Source organism: Ornithodoros turicata, chromosome 6 (assembly GCF_037126465.1).
Source record: "Ornithodoros turicata isolate Travis chromosome 6, ASM3712646v1, whole genome shotgun sequence".
NCBI lineage: Eukaryota > Metazoa > Arthropoda > Arachnida > Ixodida > Argasidae > Ornithodoros > Ornithodoros turicata.
In genome coordinates this window covers 3654972-3667653 of record NC_088206.1, presented here as the reverse complement: position 1 = coordinate 3667653, position 12682 = coordinate 3654972, and the positions used below count along the sequence as shown (strand labels likewise).

General features: G+C 46.8%; 2 protein-coding genes across 4 annotated transcripts; both read right to left on the bottom strand.

Moving 5' to 3' along the window:
* Positions 1–714: 714 nt before the first annotated feature.
* LOC135398845 (ras-like GTP-binding protein Rho1) lies at positions 715–5595 on the bottom strand. Its single transcript, XM_064630365.1, has 4 exons — positions 5103–5595; positions 3049–3249; positions 940–1122; positions 715–800 (listed from the first exon to the last, which is right to left on the bottom strand). Exons 1-4 carry the CDS (start codon positions 5268–5270, stop codon positions 762–764), a joined length of 591 nt encoding a protein of 196 aa, XP_064486435.1. The 5' UTR covers positions 5271–5595; the 3' UTR covers positions 715–761.
* Positions 5596–6581: 986 nt separating this feature from the next.
* LOC135398844 (ras-like GTP-binding protein Rho1) lies at positions 6582–11544 on the bottom strand. 3 transcript variants are annotated; one of them, XM_064630362.1, is made up of 5 exons: positions 11326–11544; positions 8858–8996; positions 8095–8298; positions 7309–7476; positions 6582–6958 (listed from the first exon to the last, which is right to left on the bottom strand). In XM_064630362.1, the coding sequence occupies exons 1-5, from the start codon at positions 11361–11363 to the stop codon at positions 6914–6916; spliced, it is 594 nt and encodes a 197-aa protein (XP_064486432.1). In that variant the 5' UTR covers positions 11364–11544; the 3' UTR covers positions 6582–6913. The 3 variants fall into 3 exon arrangements, with proteins under 3 accessions (XP_064486432.1, XP_064486433.1, XP_064486434.1); XM_064630363.1 differs by having other exon boundaries at positions 8095–8272; positions 8858–9001; positions 11326–11542; XM_064630364.1 differs by having other exon boundaries at positions 8095–8272; positions 11326–11542.
* Positions 11545–12682: the final 1138 nt, after the last annotated feature.

Genomic DNA, 12682 nt, shown 5'->3' with positions numbered 1-12682 from the left:
TAGCAGTGGTGTGCTCAAGCAACACTGTCTGCTCCTTTCTGGAACTTTTCTGTCTTGTTACGTGCATTTCTTCACCAATAGGGCAAAGTAGAACAGACTCCCTCTCACTTGACGCTCTACATTTAATTGTGCAAAGTTTGGGTACTTTCTCTAACACGAAAAAAAAAGAAAGAAAAAAAAACAAATTCTGTAAGGAATTGCAAGTATATAGAGCTTGCAATTCCTCTACGTGCTTTTGCCAAATGTAAACTTACCAATGTGACGTGGTGTTACCATGGTGATCAGCTGTAAACGTGCATGTTGCTGGGAGTATTTCCATATGTGCAACGTGTAAAACAACTTTGCAATGCAGGAATGCACATGGCCCACCCCTTTGATTTAAAGGTGCAGTGCAAGATCCAAAGCACAATCTGTTTTTGACTCCAGTGGAAGATTCGATCACTCCGCAACATTTTCGTAGAAAAGAAAAACCTCAGCCTAGCACATATGGTGCATGTGGTGTTACATACCATCAAGTTATACCGAGAGTTGTGGTGTTACAACATCAGCATCCGGCCGGAGAAAATTGACAATAGATTGACCAGATGTTGATAACAACTCTTTGTTGAACACATTTATTTAATTATTTTGATTAATTAGATTAATTATATTTATTTAACATATTTATTTTGACATTTACAATACTACAGTTGCTTCACACCTAGAGGTCGGTCGTCGGTGCATAATAAATACATTTTTATTGACACATTTACGAGTAACAGCTATAAAATGGTACATCGGTGCTGCTTTGTCCTCTTGTTCTGAAAATGAGCAAATATAGTAAATACTTTCCAACGAGAAGAGCACAGAAGGCTGCACTGCAGTACAGGAATTCCTGCTTGGTTTAACACCCAGAACGCAAGGCATTGCGAGGCTGTTTATAATTTGGAGTAACCTTACCTTTAGAACAGACGTAACGGCGGTTACAAAGACGTCGTGAACGCCTTCCTGAGTTAGAGCAGAGCACTCGACGTAGGCGACGGCCTGGATTTTCTCTGCCACGGCTTCCCCCTCGGCTGTGCTCACTGGCGCCTGGTTTCTGCTCTGCAGGGCGGCTATCTCTTTGGGATCTTCCCTTAAGTCCTGTAAGAGGGCTCTGGGTTGGCAGGAACTTGTAACAACCTCTCCTTACTTCTAGAACATCATTATAAATAATAAAAGTTGTTTTGGCATGTTCATTATAAGAGTATTGCGGCGTAAGACATATGTAACGGAGAGGGGGTGCGTCTTTGCAGTTAATTCGTGTATGCGCAAATTCAAGATATAACCAATAACGTTTCTGACATTCCTTCCTATCGAGTATTGTGTTTTTAATTCAGGCTATTGTCTATAATGTGATTACCTGCCGAGTGGAGCTGTAAAAGTGGTCGAATACTGTTGCTCGCCCAGTGTCACGCACAGATAAATACGTTGCATGGCCAGCTGCACGCGAACGATAGAGATACATAACGGTTTTACTTGCTCCCCCATATCTATAGTCAAGGTTCACAGAAGTTTTTGCTTGCTCTCAGCGCAAGAAAAAAGTTGTTGTCCAAATAACATGTGAAACATCACATATTTATCCGTATGTCTCCAGGCGACGTCCCACTGACGTTCAATCGTCCAAATCAGTTCAGTGCCCAAAATCTGGGATATACTAGATCCTGCATGGATACCTCGGGGATGCAGGCTGCTGCTTTTCAAACATCCAAAGCGCGATATCCTGCAGACGTCCCTGGGACATCAGTTATTTACTGGGTAAAACTGAAACGCGAATGTTGTTCTGGGATATCCCACAGATATCGCTTGGATGTCCAGATATTCGGGACGTTCAGGACCTTCCCACAGAACCAGTAACCGCCCCTGGACAGCTGACAAGGGTCCGAGCATCCGCAAGCCTAATGTGAACATCCATTGAAGGCCTCTTGAGACGCGCTAGTTGGGATGCTCCAATGAGTATAAAGCAGCAGACGTCCCACATACGTCACCCTGTGGGTACCGTGCGCACCCCATCCGCACTGTGTCCACAAAGAGGCGTTTTGAGCACCTCTTGACCCTCCGCCTTCTCGCCCGCTCTGTCGACCGACTGCGTCGACGCCAAAGGAGAAATCCGCGCAGAAGGCATGTTTTTTTCGCAACGCGCAGAAGAGAGAGTCACGTGATGCCATAGCCCGTTGTGCGGATAATTTCAAACGTCGCTGGAGAGGCTCAAGAAGCATGGCGGCGTCTGCAATAGCTTGGAGTAATACGGTAATTTTCAACGCGAACAGCACCAGTACAGCTTGAATTTTGTGAAGCTTTAGGCGAGTATGCCTTGTAGGTAACGGATACACCTCAGGGGGCCACTAGCTATGGCGGAAATACAGGTAAACGGCCCTGATGCCTTTGTTTGTTAGCGCTCGCGTTTTAGACTCCATTGTTCTCCAAGTCGCTTTAGTCCACTGGTTAGTGAAAAGAAAAAATTTAATCGATCCTAGCTGAGCTTATAATGTAGGCATATTAGCGCGTGTGTGCTACTTTTATTTTGTGATCTACTCACTGTGTTCTTGGCATGTTCTTTCAGGCATGAACGGCTATGCCGCTCAGCATCGGCCACTCGTTGTGTGCGTCCCAACGTCCCCCAGAAATTGTGGGATGCTTTCTCTTTTCGCAATCTTGGAATTATTTACTGTCTTACGCGTTACAGGTAAGAATGCTAGATAAACGGGAAGCACTGCCAAACGCTGGTAAGCGTATGTGCCATAGGCAGAGACCGATGATATACTAAGGTCCACAAAGACGTACACGTCGCATTGACGCGAAATTACGTGTGTAGTGTTGACGCGTGAGACTAAAGCAGAACTTAGGGCAAAACGGGTGCTGACAGAGCTGTTCTCCAGCTGCTCTGTAAGAGCTGGAGAACAGCGGAATTACCGCCCATGTTCGTATCAACTGTGCTGGTGTTAGAAATGTAAAATTGTCGCCTGGGCAGTTGAAGTTTACTTCCCCGTTTGTGGTTTCAAAGACGTTTCGCTATATAGTCGTCCTCACCTTTTTGGTGCCGACAAGTACAATCGGTGTTCTGGGACGTGCGTCTCTGACCTCCGGCACCCAAAATTCGAGAACGTTGAGAAGGCTGTTCGGTTCAGCAATATCGAAGCAGACGAGAAATACGCCGGTGTCGGGGTAACACAACAGCCGTAGCTGCTCGTAGGATTCCTGTCCCGCGGTGTCCCATAGGCCTAAGAGGACCTGCAACGAAAGTGACCTTTTGTTCGTTAACCACGCGTCAAGCGGATGTTCAAAAGGAAATATAATCCTAGTGGCGCTTGAGGTGTTATGTTGTTCCGCGTGAACTTAGTTCACAGAAGACAGCCACGTGCGCTGTACACATTGTGGGGTGCGCGAGGCATTTTGTGGCAACACTGGCGCTCGGAAATTGCCGGTCTGGCGTAGAGCACTGCGCGAGCCGCATTCTTAGACCCAGGCCTGGCCTTCCTTTGATTTACCCGCCCGGCCCCGGCCCGACGGCTTCGTACCTGGCCCAGCTCAAGCCCGAAGAATCTCTAGGTTTACCGAGCCCGAGAAATTTACAGGCTACCCGGCTCAGTGCAGCGGCCTGTAAAAGTTGACCTTTGCTAACTAACAGTAGGGTAACACAGGCTGGGTCCCGGCCGGGGCCCACTGTGGTCAAACCCGAGCCCAGCCCAGGCCCTCAAAAAGAAGGCCCACGGGCCGGGCTTTCGGGTAAGCTAGGGTGCAGTGCTCTAGTCTGGCGCGTTCACTGGATCACGTGACCGTTGCCTCAGACGACATAGCGCTCGGCCACTTTTTGCGTGCCCTCACTCTCAGTTCGACGGAAGGTAGTTGCTAAACCCAGCCCAGAGGGGGATAGTAGAAACAGTGTTCTTGGAATGAGGAGAGGGAAGGCATGATCCCAGCGGAAGCCGGTTGCGATAAGCCATGCCTGTCTTATATTTTTCTGCTACCCCTTTGTGGGCTGGGTTTTTGGCAACCTCATTTCGTGGGACTGAGAACGAGGGCGCGCAAAAAGTGGTCGAGCGCTAGGTTGTTCGCGCTCTGAAACGGTGTTCGGCTATTTTTTTTCCGACGGGATAGCTCGCGCTTCACACTGGTGGGGGAAAAAAGCGATCTTTACTTGGCAGACTTCCGAGTTCAGTTCGTAAAAACTGGCATAATAAAACTTAAGTAAGATGACATTCACATCAGGAGGTGACAAAACAAATGTCTTTGACCGCGTGATTCTAGATGGTGTAGTTTTTTTTTTTTAAATTATAATTCCACGACGCGTTTTCTGGGACACGCTGAGACGTTTTGACCAAGGGAACACAATTGTTCAGAATATGGCAAATATATCAGCTAGGATAGGACCACGCGAATTCGCCATCAGTCCGGCAGCGGCTACCATAGGCACCGACTGCGTGGGGGCCTGAGTCCCCCGGAGCTGTCCCTGGTGGGCCAGACCCACTCCGAGAAGTCTATCCAGCTGTCACTCCAGATGGTGGTATCAGTATGAGTGGACGTCACCACGAGGTAGCCATATGAGACGCGTGTATACGTCAGCTATCGCTGACATGTATTTCCTAGCATGACTCATATGTGAGCGACCGCGGTGGTTCGCCAAAAGCGTCAGCGTCAATGGCGATTGGCGACTGACAATACGGTGTTTTTTCTATTGTATGTCGTGACGTTACATGCTTTATTATTACTGGTCCGTCTCTCGTTTTTCAATTTATTTCATCGCGGAATACGGGGTTTCTCGTATACTTGTATTCCTTATCAATTTCAAACACAAAACAAGGGCTCAAAACACGTCAAACGCAAGTAAAATAACATTCCATGACTTCCTCACTGTGGCTTTGTTCACACGTATGCGCGCAGCAACGCTACCGAGCAGACGAAAGAATTGTTAACAGACGAGATTCTGCAAATGACACAGCAGACGACAATTCCGGCGCAGACGACAGTTCCAATGAAAACCACGCAGAACAGCGGAGCCCCGTGAGTCGCCCGTGACTACTTCTTAACACATAAACGGTGAAACGTGAACTGACTATACGCAAATAGAATCAACATGACATCACCTTTCGCTTGTTGACTTCGAGTTGGCTCAGCTGGGTGTCGAAAACCGTCGGCACATACTCGCCGGGAAACTGACCCTTCGCGAATGTGGTGAGTAAGCAAGTCTTACCGCATTGCCCGTCACCGACAGTCACCAACTTAATCACTTTCACGGTTTCTTTCTTCACCATCGTTCTGTGTACGTCTGTTCGTGAGCACTGCGTCGATTTACATCCGTAGACGGGCAACGTGAGAACCGGCGAGGATGTTTGTCAGCCGACACCTGAGAAATACCATGGGCGTCCCATGCGATGCGCCCGGATATTTTTTCACATCATAGGCTCCCTAATGATAAGCCTGTGCACGGGAACATGTTGGAATGCAGATAACGCGCAGAGAGATTAGAGCTCAAGGTGTAATAACATATAGAGCTACTAGGAGGCTTTGAGCACACAAGTGCCTTTGGGACCCGAAAGATATAACGTGTCGACTCTGCGCGCATTGGACAAAACCCTGTTTGCTTATTATGAAAGGTGACACTTTTTTTTTTTTTTTTCACGGGGTGCTAGTTGGTTGTGAAGTTGACCGTACAGTTGCTGACAAAAGTGATAGCCCTGAGTGTGATCTTGTCAATTTGAAATTCTGCAGTTGTATATGGAACTGAATTGAAGTTACGTCGAAAAACGATTGGAAAACTAAAATGGTGGCCATTATGCCTCTGACAAAGCGTGATGAATAAGTTGCCTTGAACTATGTTACTCACGCAGAACAACTATACCATAAAGACCGCGAACAATGGAAATGTTTTTACGTGTTGTTTTTAAAGGCTCGGTTTCGTCAAAGTCCATACTGATAAGACTAATGGGTGGAACAAGCACGGTACGGCCTTGCAGATAAACGAGCAGATAAGGTGCGCGCGAGCGACCAGGCATTGCATTCACATATGTTTCATTATTATATTATCGTATACTCCTTTCTTGTGGGGAGTTCGATCACTACTTTAAAAATATGTCTGACAGAGAATTAGTATTATTATTTTTTGATTCCGTATTAGCGGCGCGAAGCAACCGTGGCTATGAGCGGCGTACAGATGTGGATAGATGGAGAGAGGACATCAGGTAGAAGCGGGGAACAGGGGGGGTTAGTATGTGTCCTGGGCCGACTTCAGGGGGAACTGCTCGCCGACATTCGTCTGGAAAGTCTTCGGAAAACCCCAGACAGCACAGCCGGTGACAGGATTCGAACCCACCACCTCCCAGTCCTCAGCACGACCTTGGCACGAGCGGGACGTTGGCGGGACATTGGCGGGACGTTGGCGAGCTGGCTCAGCAGCGTGATAACCCGATCGGCCAAGTCGCTCGTTTTCAACAATGTGATGTAATCTATAGAGGAACGCGTGTATTTAAAAACCTAAAAGAACGCTGAACATTTAATTTAAAATTTAAATAAAATGAACAGTGAACTAATGAATGAACTAATTTAAGAAAAATAACACTGGAACATTTTGCGTACGGAAAGCACGTCAATAGCAGATAGACGTTTATTCCGTAACAGTATTATAGTATAGAGCATCACGGTAACTAAGTTACCGTGGTATTACATCCAAATCGAAATGTGGCCATGTTGTCTTTGGCTGGCTCAGCGTCTGCACAGGATGGGGCGACAGCGACCTCAACGGCGCAGAAGCCTTTCCTTCAAAATCCTCTGAAGTTCCACGCACCTATAGCGTTAAGGTGTTCCGCACGTCAGGAACGGGCTGCTAGCTGGCTCATGTCTTCGAGAAGTGATTCGTCCCGGTCGTTCTGGTTCGATTCCATGTTTGCAGCATCTAAGGTCAGAAGAGATTACAATACGCGCTTCTTCTCCTGGCGGCGCTCATCTGAAAGAACATAAAAGGAACAGGAGTTAAATGCAATGATTTGCGCTAAATCAATTTATATACAATAGTAAAAAGTACGGGAATGATATAATTGTGAGTTGAAACCTCTTGCCGACGACATACAAGTCGTCCATATGACACAGAAGTCGTCCAGGCGACGCAGGAAGTACGGAGATGACACAAAGGTCACTTAGATGACGCAGACGACACAAAAGGCATAGATGCACAGATGGAGGCAGAGGCATAGAAATGTACACGGGCATATGGACATCGTCCCAAGCAGACGACTTTTCGAGCAGTCGACATTATATGTCCTGATCATCAACAGCAAATGTTTCGAGGCACCGTACCTTTACAGCAGCGATGACAGCAGTCTGGAATACCTTGTGTACCCCCTCAGTCGTCAATGCAGAACACTCCAAGTAGGCGAATGCGCCGATTTTTTCTGCTACGAGTCGGCCTTCGTAAGACGTCACTGGTTTTCGTTTTTCTACCACATCCGGTTTGTTTCTCAAATCCTGGGAGTAAGATGACCAAGTTACCCGCATGTATGTTGTTGGTTTTATACCCAACAACAAATATAACGTCAAGTTTAGGCTCGAATCCGACTAGAGGCAGTATTGGCAACACTACTGTGACTACGATAACTACTACGATACTATCGATACGATAACCGATTGAGTTACGATACCGTGCTACGATAACGATAACGATACCGTGCAACTACGATACGATAACGATAACGATACCGTGCAACTACGATAACCGTGCGTATAGCGTATACGCTATACGCACGGTTATCGTCTTCCGGTTCTTTTTCGTCTCAGAGACATTTTACGAAATTCAGTCTGTGACGTCCTGCTCTGTTTTGGTTTATGTCCGATTACACGATATGTATGGTAGGCAAACAGCCCGTTAAGTAACGCCCTCCCCCTTACGTGCACATTTTGGACATGATCTTGGGAAGAACACGCTCACATCTTCTTTCCGTGTGGCATAAGACACACTTCTGTGGTAGCACAGGGGTGTGACATTTTCGAGAATAGCTAAAACGTACAACTAACGGACTGCTGTCATTCCTGAGCGCGGGGTTCAGCATCAATCTGACGCTTGTTAGGGCGCAGGGGTATACGTACCTTCTTTGTACCCACTAGAATGATGGGCACTCGGGGGCAGAAGTGTGCTACCTCTGGGTTCCATCGTTCGACGACGTTGACCAGACTGTCCGGCTGGACGAGGCTGAAGCAAATGAGGGCTACGTCCGTGTCTGGGTACGAGATGGATCGTAGGGAGTCATAGTCTTCTTGGCCAGGACTGTCCCATAACGATATTTCAAGCATCTGTCAAGGACTTTGCCTCTTATCGCCTGGCACCACCATTGCTATATACAGCTTAAAATTCTATATGCCGCAATTTAGTGTAGAAACGGGTGCTATACACTTATGCAATCCGTCGGTCAGGTTCGAGCAAAAGAAATTTTGGTAAACATTAGCAGAAGACCACAGTTATGGTACGTGTACATATATATGGCAAAAGACTCCCTCAACAAACAATACAGTCAAACTCCTTTATAGCGAACACCTTTTTAACGAAAATACCACTACAGCAAATTTTTTTGCGGTCCGGCTGGAGCCCTATAGGTCCAATAATGGACATCCTTTTTAACGAAAATACCTTTACTGCGAATTTTTTTTGTTCTCCCCTGAGTTTCGTTGTAAAGGAGCTTGACTGTATGCCGTCTCGCGCAGGAACCATGATCGTAGCTGGCAGGACATACCCGTCGACTTAACAAGGGACTCACGCGGACGACTCTCAAGTCCTGCCAGTGTCATCTGACAATTCTTACGCAAACTTTCCGTGTTAGAGAGAGAGAGAAAGAAATCATTGTATATGACGTACAGTTTGTTCTCCGATGTGAACTGTCGTGATGTATGTCTGCAGCACCGTCGGCACGTATCGTTCCGGAAAGGGTCGTCCAGCGAAGACTGCAAGGAGGCAGGTCTTACCGCAGCTGCCATCGCCCACTGTTATCAGTTTTCTGCGCTGCGCATAATTGAAACACTACCTCATGCGCCGTTCTTTCGCTGCACACGAGAATATGAAACATACGGAAGACGAAAAAAAGAAAAGAAGAAAATCGGCGGAAGGTCCGCCTTCTTCAAAACATATAGCACCTGAAGAAGGCGAGGCTTCCGTTGCAGCACGAACCGCTGTCCAGCACCATTATTTTTGCACTAGGAAAAAACGACGTTACTCAAAGGCTAAAAAGATCGGCTCAATAAAATCTCAAAATAAATAAAGTGACTACAGGTGCTGTTTGACGCACTGGCGAACGCGCACGAAACGACACACGCTGCAAAAGAGGACAACGACTTCATTTCGGACGCGAAAGAACACACATTTATTGCTGAGACCACGTAACGTTAACGTCGACTGTGAATTATGAAATAACGCTTCCCTCTCACTGAACTATATACTGTATGTGTGCAAGATCACGCGAGACGCGCTGACACCGAGCGAGCGCGTCGCCACAACGTTTTTTTTTTCTCAGTTGAGGCGGCGTGATCTACGAGGCTCTCGTCGATCGAAGGTATGCCGTAAAGCAGCAGACAGACAGTTTATGTTGACGGCCTAGATTAAAGTGCTACTCCGGAATCGGAAAACAGCGTTTATTTTATTTAGTTCATGAAAAGAAGGTGTCTCAAGTATTCTACACGCGAAATTTCAATCCTGTTTACGAACCCTGTGCGTTTCTGTCAGTTTTTGAAGACCTGCTGAGCCTCCACAAGTTCCGATGACGCGAGGAGTGGGTGACGTAATCGTAAGCCCACAAATTGCAATGATGTCATGTTCTGGAGAGGGCACTCGTCTCCTAGCAACGACGCCGGCGTCCAGGGAGGGTAACGTGGTGGAGAAGTCAGTGACGCTGATCGAAATAGGGGGAAATGAGAGAGATGTCTTCTCCCTCGTTTGTGTATCCCCGAAGGCCGGAGCGGTCGGAGGATATGTCACGTGGGGCTCCGCTAACGGAGTGCAAAAAGTGAGCCCCCCGGAAGGCGCGAAGGGCAACAACGTTGCCAGAGGAGAGCCGGGCGCTCCGTCGGAGCGTAACATGACGTGACAGTTTTCAAAAATAAAAATTAATTGTCTCGAGCTTTCGCGTCACGTAGAGCCAAAATATTCTGTAGCAATGTAAAGTGAGAAAAGAAGATTTCAGAAACATAACTTTGGTAGAGTTCTGAAGACACGAGATTTAGTCCGTAGTGGCACTTTAACAGCTTGTTGCCCGTAGAGGCAGCACATTAAGTTGTACATGTGACAGATAACACTTATATTTTTAATTTGCGAGCAGAATTGCGGTAAAACGGCTCGGGGCGACGTCTGGTGGGATATAACGCAATTCGTCAATAATATAATTCGTATATAATTCGTCAATCAACAGTGATCTATGTTCCCGACTGATTTGCTACGCCTGATGACTACGTAGCCGATACGAAGCCAACTTATTGCGTTGCAGACCCACTGTTGTCCGCATGCAATGTAGTTTCGTTGCCGTACTTGACGGGCAACGCTCAGTTGGTGACCATCACTTCGACACAGTGTTGCCAGTGATTTTCGATTTTAATTTAAAAAGCAACGAGTGCAGTTGGAACGAAAATTGTGACCTAAAGGTGCTGAGGGTTAAGGCTATGGAATAGAAAGTTTTTGCGATTTTGCGTGGGGAGCCCCTCTTCGGCTGGGGCTACGACCAAACTGACGCGACGCGGCTTCACCGAGGCTTCGAACGTGCGTTTAAAGAAATGCTATTCTATTTAAAATGCTGTAGGAGAACGCTACGTATTTACGTAAATTTTTTTAGACGGGCAACAAGTTTCGGTTTCACGAAGAGTTAAGATACGTCATCACGTGTTCGTCTTCTAGCAACGTGCACTACAGTGAACCCTCGTTAATATGACCCCCGATAATCTGACATACGCGCTTTATGACCATACTCCTGGGGGACAATGCTGCGGAACCTCTGCAAATCTCCCCCGTTAATATGACAATTCCGCATTATGACAAAAATGTTCGGGAACGACCATGGTCATATTAACGAGGGTTCACTGTATATGATATGAAAGCACATCAAAAATCGCAACGCCAACACGCCACAGTGCCGTCACAGAAAACAAAACAAAACAACAAACATCACAGCCCGTGCAGGACCAGCCCGCTTGCAAATTGCTTGGAAATTCCTCAGTAGTTTCGATAGTGTACTCAACTCTGATCATTGACAGGGCAAATATACTGAGGATGCCACTGAGGAATTCCCTCAACGTTCGTGCAAGCATCCTTCACACACACACATAAGCAAGAATACGTCCTACCTCACTACGATGTCGTGTTCCGTTTTTGCGAACGCCATCCGTCGCGCTCTGCGAAGCCATATCCCTATGTGAACGCAAGCACGTAAGCGACATTTTCTTTGAAACTATACGATGTGGTTCTCAGAATATGTCGCACATAGGCACGCGCTTTGCAGCAGATGGTACAAGTGCGTACATTGTCGGTAAGGTCGCACAATCATCGTACACGTATCTCTCTCCCGCGTGGCTGTGTTTGGAGCGAAACGATTGTTTGCTTAGATAACCTGACGAGGATCACACAAGTGCAGTTGCAGCTGTGGAGCGCTGAGAGACAAGTGTTGAGCTATGCTGGACGTACGAGCGTATGGCATATACGAGCACTACAAGTTACACTGTAAACTGAAAAACACCCTTATGGGTGTAAATGGCTTGTCCTATAACTGACACCTCTTTTTACACCATATGGTCTTAGAACACCCTTTTCAGAGGGTGTATTCTGTGTAAGACACCCTTTGAAAGGGTGCTTTTCCTTGAAAATGCTTTCTTTTGCACCCTTTAAACACCCTTCTAGGAGGGTGTAAAGTTGTTAAACACCCTCCTAAAAGGGTGTTTAAAGGGTGCAAAAGAAGGCATTTTCAAGGAAAAGCACCCTTTCAAAGGGTGTCTTACACAGAATACACCCTCTGAAAAGGGTGTTCTAAGACCATATGGTGTAAAAAGAGGTGTCAGTTATAGGACAAGCCATTTACACCCATAAGGGTGTTTTTCAGTTTACAGTGTAGGGCTTTTTGCGCCTCAAAACAACTGTTCTCATGAGCTTATGCAACCGTGATCGTTGCATGGGTTAAGTCTGTTCGCCTGACTCTGCGCTCCGCTCTCAACGCTCGGAACCCCGTGGACAACAACGTGCCCAAGGAGTTGCTGGTGTTTCTACTCTGACACGTTTCTAGCTGGTACACCGAGTACGGCACAGTCCTATATGCCCTGCTGTTGTTATTTACTGTCCTGTCTCAGAAATATACAATATGTATGGTAGGGCCGGATCTCGAGAAGTTACCCGTCCAAAAGAACTCGGTACGAGTTAAGTTAATAACGAAGTTCTTCAGCCTGAAATGTAACACGCAGTTACGGAGTTACTTAAAAAAAAAGAACGAGTTTGCTTCCAAGTCACTTCGGACACACAGAATAGCACTATACACTGGTGCAGCGCGCGTGAGCAGTTGAGTTACACCTTGAATTGCCTGCGGAGGAGTGCAACACGTTGATGTCCAACAGTAGACGTCTCCCTGTTTGTAAGCAAATTACGTCATATAGTGACGTCGTGATGACGTTTATGTGGTAGAGTTCTATTCGAACGCTTCGCATCTTACTCAATGTG